Genomic DNA, 24,103 nt, shown 5'->3' on the forward strand with positions numbered 1-24,103 from the left:
ACATTTGAAGGCAAATGGAAGAAGAAGAGCTGTTTAACCCTTTAGCATTTAAACCGGACATATCCAGCCAAAAGTATTCTGCCTGTTTTATGTTCAAACTGGCCAGATCTGGTCTCTCACACCAGCCCTACAATGTTGTTTTAAAAATCTCATAGCACCAAGATAATGCCTGATTAGTTCAAGGCAATGTGGATAAAAAAGGATTAATTTTGGCAGAATAATGCGAACACTAAAGGGTTAAACATGGAGCTGTCTTCTGAAGAACCCTTGGTGAGTTCTCTTATTCTACAAAGGAGTTGGGTCGGCATCTTGTTGCCCAAATGCTCATCATGCACCAAAGTGTGGAAATGCTTCTTGGCTGAAAGAGATGTTCTACAAAGGACTTTAGTCTTTATCATTGGGTCAGTAATAATGTCTTTCAGATGACTCGCCAGAAAAGAAGGATTGGCATTCAATATGTAGCTGTTGCTGCTCAGAGGTAATATTACTTGTTACAAAATAAGACTCCATCTGTGTGAACCAAACTCAAATGTTGCTGCTAAACACTGGCAATGAAGAGTGATTCATAGTGACTGAGAAGTATAGCCTGTACATCATCATCATCATCATCATCGTTTAACGTCTGTTCTCCATGCTAGCATGGGTTGGATGGTTCGACCGGGGATCTGGGAAGCCAGAAGGCTACACCAGGCTCCAGTCTGATCTGGCAATGTTTCTACAGCTGGATGCCCTTCCTAACGCCAACCACTCCGTGAGTGTAGTGGGTGCTTTTTACGTGCCACCTGCACAGGTGCCAGGCGAGGCTGGCAATGGCCACGGTCGGATTGGTGTATTTTATGTGCCACCGGCACGGAAGCCAGTTGAGGCGGGGCTGGCATTGGCCACGAGTCGGATAGTGCTTTTTATGTACCACCAGACCAGGGATCCTGGCTGGTTCAATTCGATTTCGATTTCGCTCGCCCCAACATGTCTTCGCAAGCAAAGGGGGTTGGCATGGGTGCCTGTCGTACGGTCGGATTGGTGTATTTTACGTGCCGAATTGGTCAAAACAGTCCTCAGTGAAAAGAAATCACCAGCATGGCAATAAAAAGAATATTGATCCTCAGCGATGGGTTTTATTTTCCATCCCGATTTGTGTAAAACAAATTCCAAATGAAACAGGATAAAGACATTTTTTTTTATCAATGGTGGTAAGTGGTAAAATTCAGGCCAAAGTGAGATAGGACATGTGCTTATGGCACCAGTACGTGTGTGTGAAACACCAGCTGGTTACGCTTGAAGAAGGAAATAAAAAAGAGCTGGAATCCATATTGAAAATCAAGTAAGTATCTTCACAAATCGAACACTAAGAATTTATGTTAAAATTTTTCCTTTCCTGTTTGTTTTTTAGGGAATATTTCCGGCTGTGTGGTAGGTAGCTTGTTTACCAACCACATGGTTCCGGGTTCAGTCCCACTGCGTGGCACCTTGGGCAAGTGTCTTCTACTATAGCCTCGGGCCGACCAAAGCCTTGTGAGTGGATTTGGTAGATGGAAACTGAAAGAAGCCCGTCGTATATATGTATATATATATGCGTGTGTGTGTTTGTGTCTGTGTTTGTCCTCCTAGCATTGCTTGACAACCGATGCTGGTGTGTTTATGTCCCCGTTACTTAGCGGTTCGGCGAAAGAGACCGATAGAATAAGTACTGGGCTTACAAAAGAATAAGTCCCGGGGTCGAGTTGCTCGATTAAAGGCGGTGCTCCAGCATGGCCGCAGTCAAATGACTGAAACAAGTAAAAGAATAAAAGAAAAGAATAGAAATATTCCAATGTCGGGTCACCACTTTAGGAAGTCTATAAATTGTGTGCGTGGGAGAAGGCTTCCAGTAATTTACAAATGTGTTTTCTGTGAATGTAAAGAGAAATATCAGAAGGCAATATTCTCTCATTAATAAAAGTAGCAATTTATTCCTTGATCACCCATGTGGTTGTAGAAGTAATTAAGCATTCAAGTGAAACAGGGTGTAATGTGTGACATCCAAAGTATTTAGATTTGATACTTGAGAGCTGCAAGATGTGATTGATGCAAAATATCCAATGAGTTGCGTAGTTTAGTTATGATGTGAGGTAGCAGTTTCCATAGCAGTAAAAGATGATGTTTTCTAATTGGCGTTAAATCAGCAATGTGTCTTGTCATCCGGATGAGCAATCAACAACTGATGTTTACATCTCAACATTCTATTGGCAACTGACTTTTTGCCTTTCAGAACTGGTGTGCTTCACCACTGGGCAGAAATTATCACATGTATCCTTCTGCAGCCAGCAGTAATTGGATAAAATAGGCTTAACATGATTGTGCTATGCTGCCACAACAAAATAGTGCTAACATGTCTCATTATAACCCTTTTGATAGCAACCCACCTGAAATAGCCTCTGGCTCTATAATACAAATGTCTTGTTTTCAAAAGTTCAGTATTAAAATCTTTCACCAAACTTTAGTCACAATTTATGTTCCTAACACTAGCTAAATGATAACTAAGTTATTTTACTAAATTCTTTGTTATATTTGAAATTAATTGAAAGAAACACAGAGCATCTCAACAGAAATATGGTCACCAAAGGATTAAGTGCTTGAAAGATGTCTCTTCTTTCCTAAAAGACAGTCAGTGACAAGTTTTACCTAAGCACTCTGAAGTTCTCATTTATTCTACCATTGTTCTCTTACTTCATGTATGAGGGGGTGAGGCTGAAAAGTTCCTGGCTTTGGGTAAAAGAAAATACCGCAGGATCAGTTAATTATGATTTTATTCAACATATTCCCGTCTCAGATTCACACACTTATTGCTGCAGTCCTTCAGTTTTTCTAGGCCCTCTAAAAGAACTTGGAAGGTTTGGCCAGATACTTTTCAGCAACCCCCCCCCCCTTGTTGTAGGAAGCATTATTATTTTTTATTATTCAGTCCAAAGAAGATAGCATTGCCTATGGCCTTTGAAGGTTTTCTCTAGATGGGTAAGGTTAATGCTGCTAATGGTTAGCTTCTTCTGCAGGATGATGACTATAAGGAAATTTTTAAAATGGCATCAGAAGATTAAGGGATTGGGAAAATTATTTAACATATGGTTCAGTTAGGTGAGACACAGCAGAAATTATAAGAGGCAGGTACATTAAAATTCGAATAGTAGTTGTAAGATGTTTCTTGTTGAGGGGAACAGGAACCATTTTAGTAGTGGTAGAAGAGACAAAGGGTTTGTACAACGCATTGGTAAGCTTAGTGGTGGTGATGATTATGATTTAGCCCTCAAGTTGGCTCTATTTAAGTGGATATATACTCAAAGGCATTCAAGAGATGATGATTCTGTCTTTTTTTCAGGAATATGTATCCCATAATATATTCCCAAATGTGTCTTTTATTAAGATGATAGGTTGTGGTTTGAGGGAGATTTAGTTGATGTTTCTAGTAGGTGAAATGGTGACATAGAGGCTACCTAGTTGGTTTGTGGACTAATGGGTGAGTAAAAGTTTGCCAGTCTGTTGAATATCCTTTGTAGATGCAGATGAGAATGTTTGTAGCAGTTAAACTATTTCAAATTTACATTTAGTATTTGATTCCGTAGCAGGTTAGCACTTGTGCCTTATAGAAGGCCTATAAATGTCCAGGGTTAAACTACTACTTTATATAGTAAAGGGATACTTGATGCCATTAAAATTATAGGGCTTTATATTTGAAAAGACTGAAAGAGACAGACTTGAAATTGACCTGGTGAAGAGAGTGCAGGTCATTTAAGAGGTCACAAATGTCAATGAAAGGGCATTGACAAACATAACTCATTGATTGATTTACTGAATGATTAATGAAACAATCAATTAGTTAGTTAAATAGTAAACAAATTAACAAATAATAAAGAAGTGAAAAAGAACCAATGCATGTGTTTATTATTAGTGTAATGATCCTCCTAAGATACAGAATAGAATCTTGCAAACCAAATTTCAAAATCAGAAAGATTGAAAGTTTAAAATAAAAACATTTGCTCTTTTATAAGTCAAGAAGAATTGGATTTTGTTGAAGTATTTCTTCAATACATGTAGCCTTCAATGCATGTAGCCTTCTTGACTGTATATCTTACTATGTTAGTTATTTACAACAAGCAGGAGTGGCTGTGTGGTAAGTAGCTTGCTAACCAACCACATGGTTCTGGGTTCAGTCCCACTGTGTGGCATCTTGGGCAAGTGTCTTCTGCTATAGCCCCGGGCCGACCAATGCCTTGTGAGTGGATTTGGTAGACGGAAACTGAAAGAAGCCTGTCGTATATATGTATATATATATATGTGTATGTGTGTGTGTTTGTCCCCCTAGCATTGCTTGACAACCGATGCTGGTGTGTTTACGTCCCCGTTACTTAGCGGTTCGGCAAAAGAGACCGATAGAATAAGTACTGGGCTTACAAAGAATAAGTCCTGGGGTCGATTTACTCGACTAAAGGCGGTGCTCCTGCATGGCCGCAGTCAAATGACTGAAACAAGTAAAAGAGAGTAAGCAGTTTGGGCCATTTATAGCTAGGTTATTAACAGCCATTTATTGTCAGATTATTAAAAGTTCTCTACACATATCATTACTGATGCTACATTGTGTTTCAAAGATACTGGTTAACTATCACTAGAAGCGGGATGTTAACTGTTGATCTTTCAAATGTTGGGCTGATGTTCCAACAGTTTGGCCAGACAATACAGTGTACAGTTTCTTTTTCTATCACAGTTTTTTCTATGAAATATTTTGTTATTTTTTAATATTTTTTTTTTGCTGTATGCTGTGACTGCAAAGACCCAGGCTGCTTCCTGCACCAGTTCCGCATAGCCCCTGCCCATTCAAAGTACCCTGGATCCCAGAACGTCCCACTGTGCTTGAGGAGACCTGTTGAGTCAAGTACATGAACATTGAAATAAATATCAATGGAAATATTAGTTGTGATACCTGTGCTGGTGGCACATAAAAAGCACCATCCGAACGTGGCCGTAGCCAGCGCCGACTCGACTGGCTTCTGTGCCAGTGGCACATAAAAAGCACCATCCAAACGTGGCCGATGCCAGCACTGCCCCAACTGGCTCCTGTGCTGGTGGCACATAAAAAGCACCATCCGAACGTGGCCGTTGCCAGCGCCGCCTTGGCTGGCTTCCGTGCCGGTGGCACGTTAAAAGCTCCAACCGATCGTGGCCAATGCCGGACCCCCCCTGGCACCTGTGCAGGTGGCACGTAAAAAGCACCCACTACACTCGCGGAGTGGTTGGTGTTAGGAAGGGCATCCAGCTGTAGAAACACTGCCAGATCAGACTGGAGCCTGGTGCAGCCCCTGGCTTCCAAGACCCCGGTCGAACCGTCCAACCCATGTTAGCGCGGAAAACGGACGTTAAACAATGATGATGATGATGATTGTATTTATTTGATCTTACAAATAGTTAAAGTGTCAGTCATTCGTTTATTCTGTTCTGAGATAATCCAATATCTACTTTCAAAAAGCTACCTACACAGTTTACAATTAATCTAGCACTACGTTGTTTTCTTTCATATGTTCGTTTTTTAACTCGCTTTCTTACTTGTCAAATAATGCTGCAGTGTATGACTTATTTATCAGGGATGGACTCTAAAGCTGACATTTCATCAATCTGTCCATCACACCACAGAATATTCTAAATTACAATACTCTCTTTACTATTTTACTATTTTACTTGTTTCAGTCATTTGACTGCGGCCATGCTGGAGCACCGCCTTTAATCGATCAACTTGACCCCGGGACTTATTCTTTTGTAAGCCCAGTACTTATTCTATCGGTCTCTTTTGCCAAACCGCTAAGTGACGGTGACATAAACACACCAGCATCGGTTGTTAAGCAATGCTAGGGGACAAACACAGACACACAAACACACACACGCATATATATATATATATATATACGACGGGCTTCTTTCAGTTTCCGTCTACCAAATCCACTCACAAGGCTTTGGTCGGCCCGAGGCTATAGTAGAAGACACTTAGCCAAGGTGCCACGCAGTGGGACTGAACCCGGAACCATGCGGTTGGTAGACAAGCTACTTACCACACAGCCACTCCTGCGCCTATACTTTACATTTTGATATTAAGTCTGTTAAGTCTATTAATTAAAATATTGATTTATACTCAGTTAGAGAGTTAAAGTGTCAGGTTTTGACCTAAACCCGCAATTTAACAAGCAGGAACATTATGATCTTTTGAAAAAATTATTACTAGAGAAGCAGAATTTGTTTTTTTTTCCATTCAAAGTGCTAGAGAACAATTTTAGTATAAGCTAAATGTTTATCATTCATTTTTATTTTGATAGTAATGATTTTTTAGAAAATATTTTAAAAAGTGAATTAAATTGCTTTTAGGATGTTAACAAGAAGAATACTAACCAAACTGACAATGAGAAAAAAGACAACAAACAGCAGCTCCAGTATGAGCGGCCTCCATCCCGTTCTTATGTAAGTAGGGAAACTGATCCCTTGAGTAAGAAGGTTCAACTACTTTTCAATAACAGTTATTTTATTGAGGAGTAATTAATGCATTTTTTAAAATTGAAGTATTGTTTTTTTATTGAATCACTTTTTTGCTTTTATTTTGATGTTTCTGACAATGATCACTTTCTCCTTTTCAAAATCTCTGTCCCCTTTTTTTCAAAGCTAGTTACCAATGAATAAAGTATCAATGTCAGTTTATAGAAGTCCCTTTTGGTTTTTTTTAGCTAAGACTGGATCGGCAGAAATGGCGATTGATTGTCTTTTTAGAATCAACACATAACTGCTATTGATTTTTATGTATTTGCTTTATTATATACTAGCAGTATCGCCCGGCGTTGCTCGGGTTTGTAAGAGAAATAACTATATAAGCATTTTTAGAGAGTTATAGCAAAAAAATGCATTAAAAATGGAAAAAAAAATTATGGTAAATTTTTTTTTAAATCGTTGACTCATTGTAGACATTTTTAGAGAGTTACTTCCCTTATATAATAGGAAAAAAAATTATGTTAAATTTTTTTTTAAATCGTAGACTCATCGTAGACGCGCGCTAATACCCAGAAGGGCTCGATATGAATCACGACTATAAGATACCCGGTTTTGGTTAAACTGCACCGCAAAATGTGGGAGTAATTAGGAATCTAAATCGTAGGAGACAGACACACAACTTCTCTTTTATATATAAAGATTTTTGGTGGTTTCTGATGAGAAACTATGAGTTTATACAAATAACCCTTTAATCTCAGTAAGATCTTAAATTTGCTTGAAGCATGAATTTTTCAGTATATAAATAGGAAACAATAAAATTCCCCCATTAATTAATGATTGGCAAGAAAAAAATTATTCAATATTTTAACTTTAAGAATCCATTTCAATGACAGGAAAAGCTCATTGTACTCCACCCTGCTTAGTCATGGGCCGCATGCAACGAGAAACTTCACAACCATTCCACATGTTGGGCTTCTCTACCTTTGAGGATTTCTCCTAACAAGCACATCACTAGGACTGCATCCCAATGATTGGCCCTTCTTCAGGGCCAGAAACTTCTTCAGCATCCAATAGTTATTGACACTCTACAAGACTTACACTTACTGGAGAGCTAAGTCATCAATATGGTTATGGTTTTCCTTTTGAAACCATATCACCTGACCTCTTCAGATAACTCTTCAAAAAAGTTATGAACATTAAGTTATCTTATTTATATCATAACTGTAAGGAGTTGTGGTCAGTCAACAGAATTCAGTATTTTATATAACTGAGCAAGATGTAAGCACAGTGTTACTTGGCTTTGGTTTTCTAATCAAACCATTTCACTTCACTCTTGTAAGTAATACCCTTGTGAAAGACACGAATGTTACAAGATCTCGTATATTCTTTCCCCAAAATGTGAAGCCTTGTATCTTTCCAAAAGCAACTGTTATTTTATATTGTAATGCTTTTTTTTTATGCAGGCTGTTACTAAAATGATAAATCTGAGAAGTAAGAAACAGCTCAATACACTTAACAAAGCAATATCTAATGGCAGGTAATTCCATAATCTGTTACTCTTCTACTTTTTTCAGTCATTGGACTGTGGCCATACTGGGGCACCACCTTGTCATATCAAATAAGCTTCAATATTTGTTTTAAAACTTGAGATTTATTGTATTGTTGTCTTTTCTTTTGCTGAGCTGCTAAGTAACAAGGATGTAAACAAAACAATCCCAGTTGTGAGGTGATGAGAGAAACACAAACACAAAGATACACATAGACATAGTGATTACTCCATCTTGACAAATGATTGCTGTCTCCTTATTGTCAAGAATATTTCTGATTTTCCATCCATGACCTCCCAGATGATTATTCAGTCCTGGTGCAGATTTTCATGGTTTGGAGCAGAGGTGACAGATGATGAATGTTGTAACTTACTGTGTGCTTCTAACTAGCTAAGCCTGCACGTGTTGCCAGTTTTCCATTGCTGTAGGACTTTCAGTAGATGGAATGATGAAGAAAAAGTGACATTAAAGAGATGTGTACGTCATTGGATTAGAGTGATAAACGCTTGTACAATACAAGTGCCACTCTGAGTCTCCATGATTAGTTCCAAGTGACAGGCTGAAATGAGATGGCCAGTAATCATGGGGAAACTGCAAGTGTTACATCAGAGTGTCCCTCTCCTAGAAGAATGTTGTGATAACAGTTAGGGGTCCCTTACTCCTGATGGTTTTGTTGTCATTCCCTGACACCAACCAAGGGTATTTCTGCATTGTACATATGTATATCAATATGTATATTTGTTTACTTACACTCATTTATACATGCATGCACACTGGGCTTCAACACAGTTTCCATATATTGAATTTACTTAGTTGGCATTAGTTGGCCCTGGGCTATGGTAGAAGACACTTGCTCAAGATGTCTCATATTGAGACTGAACTCAAAACTACATGGTTGCAAAGTAATCTTCTTGACCACTTGGCCATGTTTGCACTTCTTTTGATTTCAAAATGTAACCCTAGTTTTTGATATTTTCTCTGTGTGAACAAAAGCAGTTTGACACTTTGAAAATTGAATATAAATCTCATTGAAAGATTTATTTATTTGTACACTTAAAGAAAACTTGCAGAAGAAGAGTTCAATGTAATATATTTTGATTTCATTTATTCTTGTTGTTAAGCAACACTTTAGGAGTAGAGTCTATGGAGAGAGATATATAGCAGGTGTGTGCATGTGTGTGTGTATAAAAGAGTGGGTGGTGAAATATATGACAAGCTAAAGGTGGTATAGAGTCAGCGAGTCCTGGGGGAAACATAGACTATTGTAATGTTGCTATAACAAATACGCAGCTTGACAACAGATAAGATGTTGGTGGAGTGTTAGTGAGTAAATGTTTTCCTGTTTGGCATATGACTCTGTTGAATGCAGCCCAAATATGAAAGCAGTACACTACTATGGTATCTTGTACAAAGGTCAACAGCTGTTTGTAGCTGGATATGATACATAGGTTTACCTACTCACAGCCCAAACTAGAAACACCAGGTTGTGAGTATTTATCTGGTAATTGACAATTGGGAAGTTCCTTAACACCTTGAAGGTTGTTGGGGTGCTTCAGCCTTGCAGCATATCTAGGGTAAGAAAGGCTGGTGGAGCCCATCCCTCTCCAGGTTAAACTCATTTCTACAGCTGAGTGAACTGGAGCAATGTGAAACAAAGTGTTTTGCTCAAGAATACAATGGACTGGTCCAGGGATTGAAGCCACAATCTTACGATCATGAATCCAACACTATAATCACTAAGTGATGTGCTTCCACTAGTGGTATTCATTTCTACATTTGAGTGGACTGGACCAATGTGAAGTGTTTTTGCTCAAGAAAATAATGCATCATCTGATCCAGGAATCAAAACCACAATCTTACAATTGTGAGTCCAACACCCTTACCACTAAGCCACACGCCTCCACTTTTTATCTATTATCTGACCATGGCTTAATAGGGCTATCACTGAACATTTCACCTTTATGTTTTTTTTCTTTTTTTCTCTAGTTTCAGCTCAGAGCTGCGGCCATGTTGATGCACCACCGTTATGTTGTATATCTAGGGTTAATAGAACCTTCAGTTTTTGTTGTTGATTCCATGTCAACTCTGATTGAACAGACCTATGATCATACACTTTCCATGCATGATCCTCTTCCATTTTCAGACAGTTTTATCTCAGACCACATCACCCTATAGGTCCTTCATTGAAAGTAGGGTGATTTGATAGATATTTGAGATTTAACTGTTGTTTCTAGCAGAGGTACTCTTATTGCCTTATCCCTTTTCAAGTTATAACCATAAGAAAAGTTGAACAACCCTGTAGATTAACAAAACATTGGCTACTTTAACAGTGCTACCACAAGTGATAACTACTTATTTCTAGTGTAGTAGCCATTGAGAGTTTAGTGCCGTGGCCATGGCTACCTCATGGTGCTGATGACACAATACAACCTGTTGCTTCCAACACTCCACTCAACATATATCCGAATAGAAATATTACAGTAAAATGAATGGGAAGGCAACAATATTTTATGATCATAATGTGGGAATGAATAGTAATAGGTAGCTTTCTTTTTAGCTTGGCCCTCTTCTGCTCTCATCTGACTTGTACTATCATGAAAACAAGCAAGTGAAGAAACCTTTAAGCAGTCACTTGACTTGCTAGAAACAGCAGCAAAATCTCTATCAAATCACACTCCTGCCACCTTAAATAAATGTTAGTTTTGATATATAAAATGATGGATTGTCATATTCGGACTACCTTTGGATTACCTTTGATTATAGGTCTATTTGGTCAAGGGTGCCCTAGGGCTAAACACCAACAAGAAACAATGTGAAAAAGCAGTTGTAAAATGAATGAGTAGGTCAATTGCATATATTGCTGTTTTCAGGGTTCTGGTGCGTAATGTAAGTCTTGGAAGAGATCTTTTTGTTATGATAAAAGAAACAGAACACAAAAAGGTATGTATTGTATCAACTGACTGTGCTTTAGAAATGAAATTTCCTGAGCTTTTTCTATTTTTTAAAATTCTATTTCTTAACATAGTAGCACTAATTTAAAGCTGACAAATTATAAAATTTCATTGATTTAATTTAATCTGTTTTTATAAAGAAAGGAAGAGTGATTAACATTTTTCATGTAAACTAATATAGTTACTCAATGCTATAAAAGTTTACATAAAAAATTTGTAATATTTCTTTATACTACATGATTAATTTATGGATTAATCTATAATTACTTAGATATGTTAAACAAGTTAGAAGTGAAGCCTGCTGATTCCGAGTTTTACTGTATGGTCTAAATTAACAATACTTTACATAAGTGAATAAGCTATTGTTATTAGCAGCTAGTCAATATTATTTGAAATGCACCTTCTTGAAAGGCTATGAACAATGATGGTAGAATAATTCTTATGTTAAAGGTCTCTTACTCTTTACTCTTTTACTTGTTTCAGTCATTTGACTGCGGCCATGCTGAAGCACCGCCTTTAATCGAGCAACTCGACCCCGGGACTTATTCTTTTGTAAGCCCAGTACTTATTCTATCGGTCTCTTTTGCCGAACCGCTAAGTAACGGGGACGTAAATACACCAGCATCGGTTGTCAAGCAATGCTAGGGGACAAACACAGACACAAACACGCATATATATATACATATATACGACTGGCTTCTTTCAGTTTCCGTCTACCAAATCCACTCACAAGGCTTTGGTCGGCCCGAGGCTATAGTAGAAGACACTTGCCCAAGGTGCCACGCAGTGGGACTGAACCCGGAACCATGTGGTTGGTAGACAAGCTACTTACCACACAGCCACTCCTGCGCCTAATTTAATAAATTAATAAAAAATAATTTGATAAATGTGACATTTAGTGTTGTTTATTTTCATCATTTACATTTGCAAATTAGTGAATAATATTTTACTAGTTTGCAGTGTTTAATTCATTTCCTCACACAGGTTCGGAAAAGTTGTTAGAGCAGTAATTTTCAATCTTTTCTTGATTCCATGGTGCACTGAAAATAAAATTAAAAAAATTATTGGCACACATTTCATGGAAATTCAAAAAAAAAAAAAAACTATTTTAAAGTTAAAGATTTAGTAAAAATATAGAATAACTAATGCATATCTTGTTTCATTAATCATATTTGTGCCTAACAAAATTATGAATAACTTGTTTTTCAAGACCCTCAGAGCATGAGTGTGCATTTTCTAAAGTCTGAAATTATATTTTTAACAATCTGCAGTGCACTTATATACTTCCATTCAAGAACCAATGCGTATTTATTAAAGCGTTGGACAAATACCACAATGTCTTGTGGTATTTCTATTAGCTCTTACTTTTCTAATTCAGATCTTGTCAAAATCAACTTTCCCATTTATTCTTCCAAAGTCAATAAAATTAAATATTCTTTTCTACTCTAGGCACAAGGCCTGAAATTTTGTAGGGAGGAAGCCAGTCGATTAGATCGACTCCCAGTATGCAACTGGTACTTAATTTATCAACCCCAAAAGGATGAAAGGCAAAGCTGACCTTGGTAGAATTTGAACTCAGAACGTAAAGACAGATGAAATACCGCTAAGCATTTTGCTTGGCGTGCTAACGTTTCTGCCAGCTTGTTGCCTTAATAAAATTAAATATTGATACTTTAAAATATTGGAGTTGATTTTTACCAACTGCTGATGTGTAACCCAACGTGCAAGGGGCTTGTATAGTACTGTTGTGTCCCAAACTCCTCATATGACTTTTAATAACTTTTGTGATCATTGTTACTGAATCAGTGGAATTAAAACCAAGGTTTAACTGCAACCATTGGCGGACTGGGACTAAAAATATTGGTTGCCAGGAGACTAAGGGGGCCCAGCCACAACTACAATACTATCATTTAATTTTTTTCTTTGTTAAAAGTATTCTTTCTACAAACACAGCCAGGCTGAAATAATTAATGCATTCTTCCAGAAGTGAATAAAAAAATTCTCAAACTTGAGGGGATGGGCTCCTTAGATATTAACATGAGTCCCCATATATGGATTCTAATGGCGTAGGGGCCCACTAGTCATCAGCTGGCAACTTGACCAGTCCGCCACTGACTGCAACCCTTTAGGATCAGAGGTAAGCTATACTGCAATGCCTGTTAGTCACCTGCTAAATATGTACTTCAACATCTGCATATACTCAAGAATTGAAAGTTTTACAAAAAATTGGAGATCAGTCACCCAAAGTCAATAGGGAGAAATAAGAAGGGTTTTATCCAGCAGGAAGAGAGAGAGAGAGATTGCTGGTTTGAGGGATTAACTCATACTTTGTTGAATAACTTTCAAGCATCATGCATAAAACTTGTGTAAGATCTTGCTTGACTCTACCACTTCTTTTGTAATCCTCTCCCTAGCTGTGTGTTTACTGATTCACAAAACGAATGAATGAATCATTAAGTACCACTTGTGTGATATAAAGAATGTTCTGGTTTTGACAGAAAAAGGCAGTTGAAGATGAAGAGAGAAAGAGAAAAGAGAAGGTTCGATTACAATGGAGAAATCCTATGTCTGACAGCAGTGATGAGAGCGGCATAGAATCTGATAATGAATCTAACGACTCACAGAAGTAAGAAACAATTTCATTTTTAATTACTTTGTCTGTTCTTTATCTGTCATGTAATCAATAAACTGACAACTTTTAATCATAACTTGTTTATTGGATTTATTTATTTATTTTTTTTTTGCTTTTTTTCTCAAGGAGATAACTGTTGAAAGAAGATCATTGTAATGTAAAAGTACAAATTATCTCAATAAACAGAGAAAAAAAATAATGAAGGATACACTCAAAAGAAATGAATTGGTCATTGAAAGAATGCATTTGATTATATACAGTTGCTCGATCAACTGACCTGATTCTAAGCAACATCAACAACAAATGAATCCAAATCTTATTTGGTTTTGAACACAATTTGTTCCATCTTTATCTGACTGAAGAAACAAAAATAAAAATATAAAAAGCATTTAAGTGTGAGATGATGTGAAATGCCTTTCTAGGCTAACAAACATAGGCGCAGGAGTGGCTGTGTGGTAAGTAGCTTGCTAACCAACCACATGGTTCTGGGTTCAGTCCCACTGCGTGGCATCTTGGGCAAGTGTCTTCTGCTATAGCCCCGGGCCGACCAATGCCTTGTGAGTGGATTTGGTAGACGGAAACTGAAAGAAGCCTGTCGTATATATGTGTATGTGTGTGTGTGTGTGTCCCTAGCATTGCTTGACAACCGATGCTGGTGTGTTTACGTCCCCGTCACTTAGCAGTTCGGCAAAAGAGACCGATAGAATAAGTACTGGGCTTACAAAGAATAAGTCCCGGGGTCAATTTGCTCAACTAAAGGCGGTGCTCCAGCATGGCCGCAGTCAAATGACTGAAACAAGTAAAAGAGTAAAGAGTAAATGTTAATAATAAAATGAACTAAAGAAAAACCCTCAAGTGAGCCAATAGCATGAATTTATGTAATCATGTTAAGGAGTAAGGGACTGACTTACTACATCAGCATTTTCAGTTAATTGCAATTTCCAACCATGATGAAAGTGCATAACCCTTCTTGCTTCATAGCTGAGTGTTTAGCAACAGGAAGAGCATCCAGCTCTAAGGCTGATTTCTCCAGTAAGAACAATCTGTTACACTATATTTCATTTAAATTTACAAACATCTAGTTCTAAATGCTACTGTTTAGGTAACCTAATTTTTTTCTTTCTACTGTTTAGTCAGGGAAGAAAAAGTTGTGCCTTTGATCCCATTTTTGTTAGTCTCTGAGGCTAAAGAGGGTGGGAAGGTAGTTATCCATGAACTGGAAACCTGATCCAAATGCTTGCAACTGAGTGAACTCTGCTAAATGCACCCAAGAACCAGGTGGTAGTGCAAAACTGAGCAATGGATTAAGTCTATGACCCAAGAATTCAGAATAAAAAGAGCTGAACAAATACTGCAAAGCACCTCGCCTAACATTCTAAAAATGTCACTAATCCACTTTTCTGAACTGGTCCTTTATTTTGAACACCCTGAAATGATGAAAGACAAGTTGATCTTGTTTGGGATTTGAATTTATAGCACACACAACCAGAACAAATACTGTCTGGCATTTTGTCCTACACTTTAGCAACTCTACGAATTACTGTCTATAGAGATAGATTTAAATACAAAGAGGGAGAAATATAGGCTTAGAATGGATGTTTTGATAACAATTTTCAATTTGAATTTTGTACCTAATTAATGTTATTGACTGTCTTTGATTAATATGACTACTGTTTTTGGTTATTCCAATGTAATTTATTTCTAAAAATATTCTTATTTTTTCTAATTAAAAATCATCATCATCATCATCATCGTTTAACGTCCGCTTTCCATGCTAGCATGGGTTGGACGGTTCAACTGGGGTCTGGCAAGCCCGAAGGCTGCACCAGGCCAGTCAGATCTGGCAGTGTTTCTACAGCTGGATGCCCTTCCTAACGCCAACCACTCCGAGAGTGTAGTGGGTGATTTTATGTGCCACCGACACAGGTGCCAGACGAGGCTGGCAGACGGCCACGCTCGGATGGTGTTTTTTATGTGCCACCGACACAGGTGCCAGACGAGGCTGGCTGACGGCCATGCTCGGATGGTGTTTTCTTATGTGCCACCGACACAGGTGCCAGACGGGGCTGGCGGACGGCCACGCTCGGATGGTGTTTTTTATGTGCCACCGACACAGGTGCCAGACGAGGCTGGCTGACGGCCACGCTCGGATGGTGTTTTCTTATGTGTCACCGACACAGGTGCCAGACGGGGCTGGCGGACGGCCACGCTCGGATGGTGTTTTTTATGTGCCACCGACACAGGTGCCAGACGAGGCTGGCTGACGGCCACGCTCGGATGGTGTTTTTTATGTGCCACCGACACAGGTGCCAGACGAGGCTGGCCGACGGCCACGCTCGGATGGTTTTTTTATGTGCCACCGACACAGGTGCCAGACGGGGCTGGCGACGGCCACGCTCGGATGGTGTTTTTTATGTGCCACCGACACAGGTGCCAGACGGGGCTGGCGGACGGCCACGCTCGGATGGTGTTTTTTATGTGCCACCGACACAGGTGCCAGACGAGGCTGGCCGACGGCCACGCTCGGATATGAAAATGTTATATTTGTGGATGGTCCTATTTTTTTTGCCAGTTAACCTCTTGCACTATATGCAAGTTCTTCACTTCAGCTTCAAAGCTGAGATGAAGAACAAGTGTATAATGCATGTAATTAATTAGTAAAATAAAAAAAAAAAAAAGAATGACCATCCTCAAATATAAAGATAAAATATTTCTTTGTTTATTGTGAGTCTTGATGATAATAAAACTGTAACCATGACAAATGAGGTAGCATAACTTAGCATATGTGAAAACTACTTATTATTAACATTTACTCTTTACTCTTTTACTCGTTTCAGTCATTTGACTGCGGCCATGCTGGAGCACCGCCTTTAGTCGAGCAAATCGACCCCGGGACTTATTCTTTGTAAGCCCAGTACTTATTCTATCGGTCTCTTTTGCCGAACCGCTAAGTGACGGGGACATAAACACACCAGCATCGGTTGTCAAGCAATGCTAGGGGGACAAACACAGACACACAAACACACATACATATATATATATATATACATATATACGACAGGCTTCTTTCAGTTTCCGTCTACCAAATCCACTCACAAGGCATTGGTCGGCCCGAGGCTATAGTGGAAGACACTTGCCCAAGATGCCATGCAGTGGGACTGAACCCAGAACCATGTGGTTGGTTAGCAAGCTACTTACCACACAGCCACTCCGGTGCCTATTTATTTGTCTAAAATCCTTATTCAGTATGTTTAATACTTTTAATTCAATGGTTTTTTTTTATGGCAATTTAATTCAAATTCCCTGCAAAGTTTCTTCTCAAGTATATTGCCTTCATTACAATTGGTCCTGACTTCAATGCTTTTGGATTTTGTAAGTAAATATGTGTGAAACAACATATATCATTTTATTATTGTTTTTTTTTCAGTGACTTAGATGGAACCAAATCAATAGTGTCTGAAAGTTCCTCATCAATGAACAATAGCTCCAGTGATAAGAAACCCACAATTACTGAGTACCCTTCAAACAGGAAAAAATCAATTCATGCTAGACCATATACACCACAACATAACAATATAGCTCATTGTGTTAGCAATATAAATGGGTTTGTATCTGTTGCATTATTACAATTTAATATTTTAATTTGTGACTTGGGTTTCATCCATCTCTCATCTCTTAGAACAAAAGTTTCTTGTCAGATCTCACCAATGCATTTGTATGTTGATGAGGGTTTCTGAACCACACTATTAACTGTAGTGGGACCTGAAATTCCTCCTGTATATCAAAGACCTATCTACTGTTACCACTAAGAACAATTTCCTCCTATGCAAATGATACCACTCTTTACTGATCCTTGACTTTCTGCATACAGGCAACATTCACTTGCAACCTAGACATCTCACATTAGACATACATCACCTTCATGAACAGATATCTCAAAAAATATTCTCCATTGGTTTGTATTAATTATGTCCTCTTCAAGAAAATATACTTGTGTCACACTTTCTCAAATCATGATAACATGCAACTGAAACTTTTAAAATGCTTTAAAATTAAAAATGCTAAACCTCACAGTCACTAGTGTTTATTCCTGACTATCTCACATCCACAGCATAATAAAAACCAGGGTCCAAAGATTTGCTCTTTTGAGCTAGAACATGCTTCAGCAGTTAGCTCTATATGAAAATCAAGAAAGTCCTTTAATGGAATATACTTCCTATATCTGGAATGGTACTGTTGCTGCATACATGAGCATCTTAGTTGGCATCCAGAAAAGGTCATGTGATTGATTATCATGGAATTACTCACTACCACGCTCCAACCTCTGGCTTATAGAAGAGCTGTCTCCTCACTCTGCTTTTTCTACTATAACTAAGCCTTTGCACCTTGCTGCTAGTTGATCTTGTACAACCTCCATCCAGATGCATACAACACTCATTCATGTATATCTGAAGAATATAGTTGTAGCTTTACTCTTAGATAAAGACTTATTATCATATTGTTAGTGAAGCATTCATCTTTTACTCTATAGCCATTTACATTATTGTCTTTTTATTGCAGGGACTCTTTATTCCGACAGCTATGTGCTCTCCATTGGCTATTGGAAGCTTCCAGCAATGATTCAAATCATTCTATGAATCACATCCATTCTTCTTGGAATATAGAGTAAGTAAATAGCCATAATTATTTCTGGTTAAGAAAATAGAAATATATTAATAAAGAATTCATTGCTTATATCACCCTATATATTTCAGGGATATTGGTGGATCAAAGATATTCTTAAAGAAATTTCAGAAACAAAGATTAGATTACTTCAACACTTCTGGAATCATTGGAAACGTTGGTTAAAAACTTGTTCTCTCTTAAATTTTTATTGATTGTTGCTTATTATATTTATGTTGTTTATATTAGACAAACAAAATTGCCTTGATTGTTTTTTAGAAAAAAGGATAATTGCTTTCAGTAAAACAAAGTGAGAAAATTTTCAAATCTAAGAAACTCATTCTTTTACATCATAGATATGTCAAATAATTTGAAATATATATACATTTAAAAATTTTGTTGGTGAAAGTAATCTTGTGTGTGTGTGTGTGTGTGTGTACATGCGTGCACATATATATGAATGATGAACACATGAAAGGGTTTAAAGTAAGATGTATGTGTTGATGATAATAATTGTAAATATCTTTTTTTTTTCTAGAATACATGTTACTTAAACTTGAGGTCCACCCTTACTGTGCGATGCACAAGGCTTCAAGCTTCTTCATGCATAGTCAATCTCTTACAGTGTTCCTACTTCTGCCTAACTAGACCCAATACATTTGAGGTTCTCTTTGAATGTCTGGTGCCAGATGTTCTTAGTCTAGCACTTCTCCCAGTTTCTTTCTGGTTTCCATGTCTTTGCAGTCTTTGCATGAGTTGCCAGGTGAAACTGATGCAGTACTATGTTTTACCACATATATATGTATACTCTTTTATTTTTGTTGAAGTACATAGTGGGTGTGAAGGCACATAGTTTAATGGTGAAGGTGTTGAGTTTGTGAACATAATGTTGTAGGTTTGACTCCAGGGTTGGGTGATGAATTGTCTCCCAGAGCAAGGCAAATTGTTCTCACGTTGCTTCGGTTTATTCGACTGAAAAATGAATAACAGCCAAGTACTGATGCTGCCTTCACTGTCCTCCAGCTGACACATCTTCAATATTCCATTCGGTTAAAGTGAGAGACTGAGAGGGTGTCTATGTCTGTTCATAACTACACAGCCACCTAAAATAATTAGCAAAAGCATTGTACAAACTCGCTTGCAAATAATGGTTAGACTTTTATATAGTGTAATTATTATTTTTAGAAGTAAAATACAAATTATGTCACATATTGAATTGATACAGAATAAGTTTAACAAGGAAATTCAATATATATTGTTTGATTTTTTAACCAATATTTATGCTTGTAACAGGATCTGGAATCGGTATCACTGGAGGGGTGTCCGATCCGATCCCGTCACATTCAATTTAGTTAGATATAACAGACGAAGTCAGGTTATCTGGGAAAGACAGCAAATGTTGTTTATTACTCGTGATGGTGTAGATCTGGTGTACGTATTTCTGAGGGGAACCGACAGCCAAATCTGTTGTACTGCTTCTTGTTGGTTTGTCGAAGTGATTCGATGTGGTCTGCTGCTAAGTCAGTGCGTAGTTCTCAGAGACTGCTAATGCACGTCTGTTCACGAGGGCTTTTGGAGCCAGAGAGAGTGAGTGAGTGGACGGTGTTTTAGGGGTCAGTTTCCCGCACATGCGCATGGGGAAGACTTCCGGTGGCTACATGCGTGCTGAACCTTACACAGCAGCATCACTACATGCTGTATTAAGCATGAGTGCCATTATCTGTTTTGCTGTGAAATAATACATTAGCTACTCTTCTGTATGATTTTAGAACAAATGTATTTTAATTGAAACTTTTATATCGTTTCAGTTTAGCTGGTAGACTTAGTCTGTTACCTCCTTTCACACCACTATCTGCTCCTATTTTTTGCAAGAGCTCACTCTATTGAAAATGCAAGCATTCAGATCGATCTCTGGTTTAAGGATAACTTCCTCTATTCTTCCCATCAGTCTTGGAAGCCTTGAAAAAGTAAAGTGCCCTTAATGCTGTACTTCCCTTCCTGACAAAATGGTAAAGAAAAAAATCCTAGTTTAAAACTGCTAAATATCTGATTACTTTTATCAATCGACATTCAATCTAACCCAGTGTTTCTCAACTGGGGTCTGTATGGCCCTTGGAGTCCACATAAGATTTTGTTATTAAAATTTACGTGCAATGAATAGATTATATTTCTTCTATACACAAAATATTTTAACGATTTTTTTATATATAATTTTTAATTATATTTAATTATAAAAATATGATAGGATTTTTAAAACATAGAATAGGTAGGAAGGTAGATATAAGTAAAATAGGAATCAAAGGGGTCCGTAAGTAAAAAATGGTTGAGAAACACTGATCTAACACCTCTCTTTTGCAACCAGTCAGATAATTTAAAGATCTTTCTCTTGAAGTATGTTATTTACCAATATTTGTATGAAATGTCTTCTCTTAAGACTCCATTTTGTTGCAGTTTTGTAAATGTTTATCTTAGTTCAATTGGCCTCTGTTGTCTTTGTTCACAGGTTTTTATTTCATCATGAATTACTATTTTGAATTTGTACCTTCTCCTCACTCTTTTTTTCCTTTTGTTTATTCCAGAAAGGACTTTGGTTGGAGTTTTAAAATTAATTTTAAGGAGTTTTTGTTTAAATTTTCAATCACTTAGCTGTTGAACATACTTTCTCTCTTCTTACTCTTTTACTTGTTTCAGTCATTCGACTGTGGCCATGCTGAAGCACCGCCTTTAATCGAGCAACTTGACCCCGGGACTTATTCTTTTGTAAGCCCAGTACTTATTCTATCGGTCTCTTTTGCCGAACCGCTAAGTAACGGAGACATAAACACACCAGCATCGGTTGTCAAGCAATGCTAGGGGGACACACAGAGACACACAAACACACACATATATATACATATATACGATGGGCTTCTTTCAGTTTCCGTCTACCAAATCCACTCACAAGGCATTGGTCGGTCTGAGGCTATAGCAGAAGACACTTGCCCAAGATGCCACGCAGTGGAACTGAACCCGGAACCATGTGGTTGGTTAGCAAGCTAATTACCACACAGCCACTCCTGTGTCTATGTAATGAGTTATCATCAAATCTGGGTTTTTTTGATTTTTGATTTTCTTTCATTGACTTGTTCTTGAGGAAAGAGCTGTACATATAGTTTCTGCAGACCCTCAAATACCAGTGAGACCGACACAGTGTTTACCTTGAATAGTTTATAGTGTGGAGTAATAGAAAACATTGTCTGAGTATGAGTAGAAAGAGTCTTGCATTTAAATTTTTAGTCATAAACTATAAACTTAATGTTCTGATGAGTATAATTCCTTTCATAACACCAATTTAAATTCTTTAAAACTTTACCATTGAGCTTGAAGAATAACACCTTTAATGTAAATTATTTTATAGGCCTGTTATAAATTGGCATCTGGCCGGAAGCAATATGGCTATATGACACGTCGCTCAAGTAGTCGGCGGAGTTCATATACTACAGGGTTAAGTGTAAGTACAACACCAATTCATCAATCTCAAGAAGTTGCTAGTCCATCTTATCGAACGGAATCTAGTCTTACTGAAGATTGTCTTGAAATGTTAAATGAAGATAATAGCTCGGTATCATGTAAGTCATTTGTAATTTTCATTTGATGCTTCTTTATTTTTGGTGTTGAAATGTTTTATTCTTTAAATATTTTAGATTGTTCAGGTAATTCTATTATGAAGTGTTTCTAAGTATTTTCAAGCAACTGAATCAAATCCATGGTAAGTGCCCTTTGGCACTTACATACCAATGTGGCAGTTACGATAATCTAGTCAAATAGTAAGATGAAAGTATTCTGTTACTTTGTAATTTGGCTTTCTTAGCACTTTGAATCAGATAGATGTGGGATGACGTCAGCAGCTGGGTGCGTTGACCGGAAGCTGGGGCAACCGGAAGGGGCAGCTGTGAGGCGTGCGCAGGCAGCGGTGAATTGGGCCTTTCCAATGTGGGTCGTCCAGGTGACAAGACGTGTGAGGACGTCGCTAAGGATTTGGGCTAGCAGCTGCTATCGTTAGTGTTTGGGTCGGGGCTGTGTCGAAGGACTAGTTACCACTAGAGGGTCTCCATCACGAGGAAGAGAAGGTAGGTGCCTTTATATTCAAATCGCGCACACACCACAATAGAATCACTATTAAAATTCTATGAGGTTTATCAAATAAAAAAGAAGACGAAACTCTTGAAAGAGCATACCAGCTAGCTGACCCAGCACGCTTGTGACTGCAGTGCTCTGTACAGGGGATCTGGACTTGTAGTTTAATTATAATAGCACATCATTCCCTCTTAGTTAATCATTGGTCCACACAGATCATAATGAACATTTTTTTTTGTGCACTTGGCAATTTGTTACATTTAACAATGAAGGAGTTGGAAGTGGAATGTGTTTTGTGAAATTATGTTTCAAAATGCATGAAACTCAGTCCTTTAGTCACTTTGTAATTTCATCATCATCATCATCATTATCATCATTTACCGTCCGTTTTCCATGCTAGCATGGGTTGGACGGTTCGACTGGGGTCTGGTAAGCCATGGAGACTGCACCAAGCTCCAGTCTGATTTGGCAATGTTTCTACAGCTGGATGCCCTTCCTAATGCCAACCACTCCGTGAGTGTAGTGGGTGTTTTTTACATGCCACCGGCACAGGAGCCAGAGCAGGCTGGCAAACAACCACGATCGGTTGGTGCTTTTACGTGTCACTGACACGGACGCCAATCAGGCGACGCTAGTATCTGCCATGTTCGGACGGTGCTTTTTACGTGTCACTGGCACAGGTGTCTTAACTACAGTTTCCATTTGAATTTTTATTTTGATTTTTATTTTGTAATTTCTGTCAACTAAAAAAAAATACGAAAAAAAAACGAAGAGGCTTTTATGGAAATTTTTCTAATGTTGCAACAGGCTTTTAGAGAGGATTGTTTGAGCCATCTGCAATACCATGAGTGATACCAGCATCTCATATTACAATGAACTTCTACCAATGGTGATCCCAAATTTGGATGACTTTCCACAACAGACAATGGTCACATTGTGAAGGTGCATGCTGTGACCTGTAAAATGTGTTGTTTGACTACCTGTAAAGCTTCCAAAACAGTAGTCATCAGTAAAAGTCCACACTACATGATTTTAAAAAGAAAATGAAAGATGCATTGTGTTGCTGCAAAATTTATGCTATGACAGATGAATCATAGTCAACCAGGAGTTGTTTGATCATTTGAATGCTGCTAAAAACTTTCTGAAAAGTGTTTTAGCATATGGTGAAATAAGGTGACCAGTTAGAATGTTGGGATCTTTTCCTTTTGATAGCCAGATTTCAACACAATTTCTAGTTAACTAAACACTTTAAAACTTCGTATACTGGTAGAATGTGTCAAAAGAAAACATTATTTTCACTTGGCTTTTTTGATAAATTTGTAATTTGTTTGTTTAACGTAGTTTAATTTTTCGAATTTTAACCAATCCTATGCTCTCTTTTGAGCTGAAATCATTTGCTGTGTTATCAATATTGATAAACAAACGAGGAGGGTTGTGTTGGCATGTGCTAGAAATAACATCCATATCTCTTAAATCGATGAATTTCGTCGCCCAATAAAAATATTAACAATATTTTTTGAATATTTTCTTTATTTTTTTTTTACCAAAAAGGCTTCTCCCATGGGTTTGAAGGGCCAAAAACAACAAAAACAAAATAATAATATGCCTAAATCGGTCTAGAGTGGGATATGAGGGTGTGTGGAGTGTGGGTTGTATTGTAAAAATTTGCGAAATATTTTTTCATAAAAGGATGCCCCAGC

At 37.8% G+C, this 24,103-nt stretch overlaps 1 protein-coding gene across 2 annotated transcripts in view; it reads left to right on the plus strand.

Annotated features, from left to right (window-relative positions):
- LOC115209737 (coiled-coil domain-containing protein 60-like) overlaps positions 1 to 24,103 on the plus strand; it is a 65,841-nt gene that overhangs the window by 19,725 nt on the left and 22,013 nt on the right. For both annotated transcript variants that reach the window (XM_036501604.1, XM_029778242.2), the window contains exons 4-11: positions 6,382 to 6,474; positions 7,959 to 8,032; positions 10,913 to 10,982; positions 13,492 to 13,619; positions 17,053 to 17,229; positions 18,186 to 18,290; positions 18,380 to 18,464; positions 21,685 to 21,895. In XM_036501604.1, the coding sequence (XP_036357497.1) occupies positions 6,382 to 6,474; positions 7,959 to 8,032; positions 10,913 to 10,982; positions 13,492 to 13,619; positions 17,053 to 17,229; positions 18,186 to 18,290; positions 18,380 to 18,464; positions 21,685 to 21,895 (943 nt within the window). The remainder of the gene's footprint in view (positions 1 to 6,381; positions 6,475 to 7,958; positions 8,033 to 10,912; positions 10,983 to 13,491; positions 13,620 to 17,052; positions 17,230 to 18,185; positions 18,291 to 18,379; positions 18,465 to 21,684; positions 21,896 to 24,103) is intronic.

Source organism: Octopus sinensis, linkage group LG3 (genome assembly GCF_006345805.1).
Source record: "Octopus sinensis linkage group LG3, ASM634580v1, whole genome shotgun sequence".
Lineage (NCBI taxonomy): Eukaryota > Metazoa > Mollusca > Cephalopoda > Octopoda > Octopodidae > Octopus > Octopus sinensis.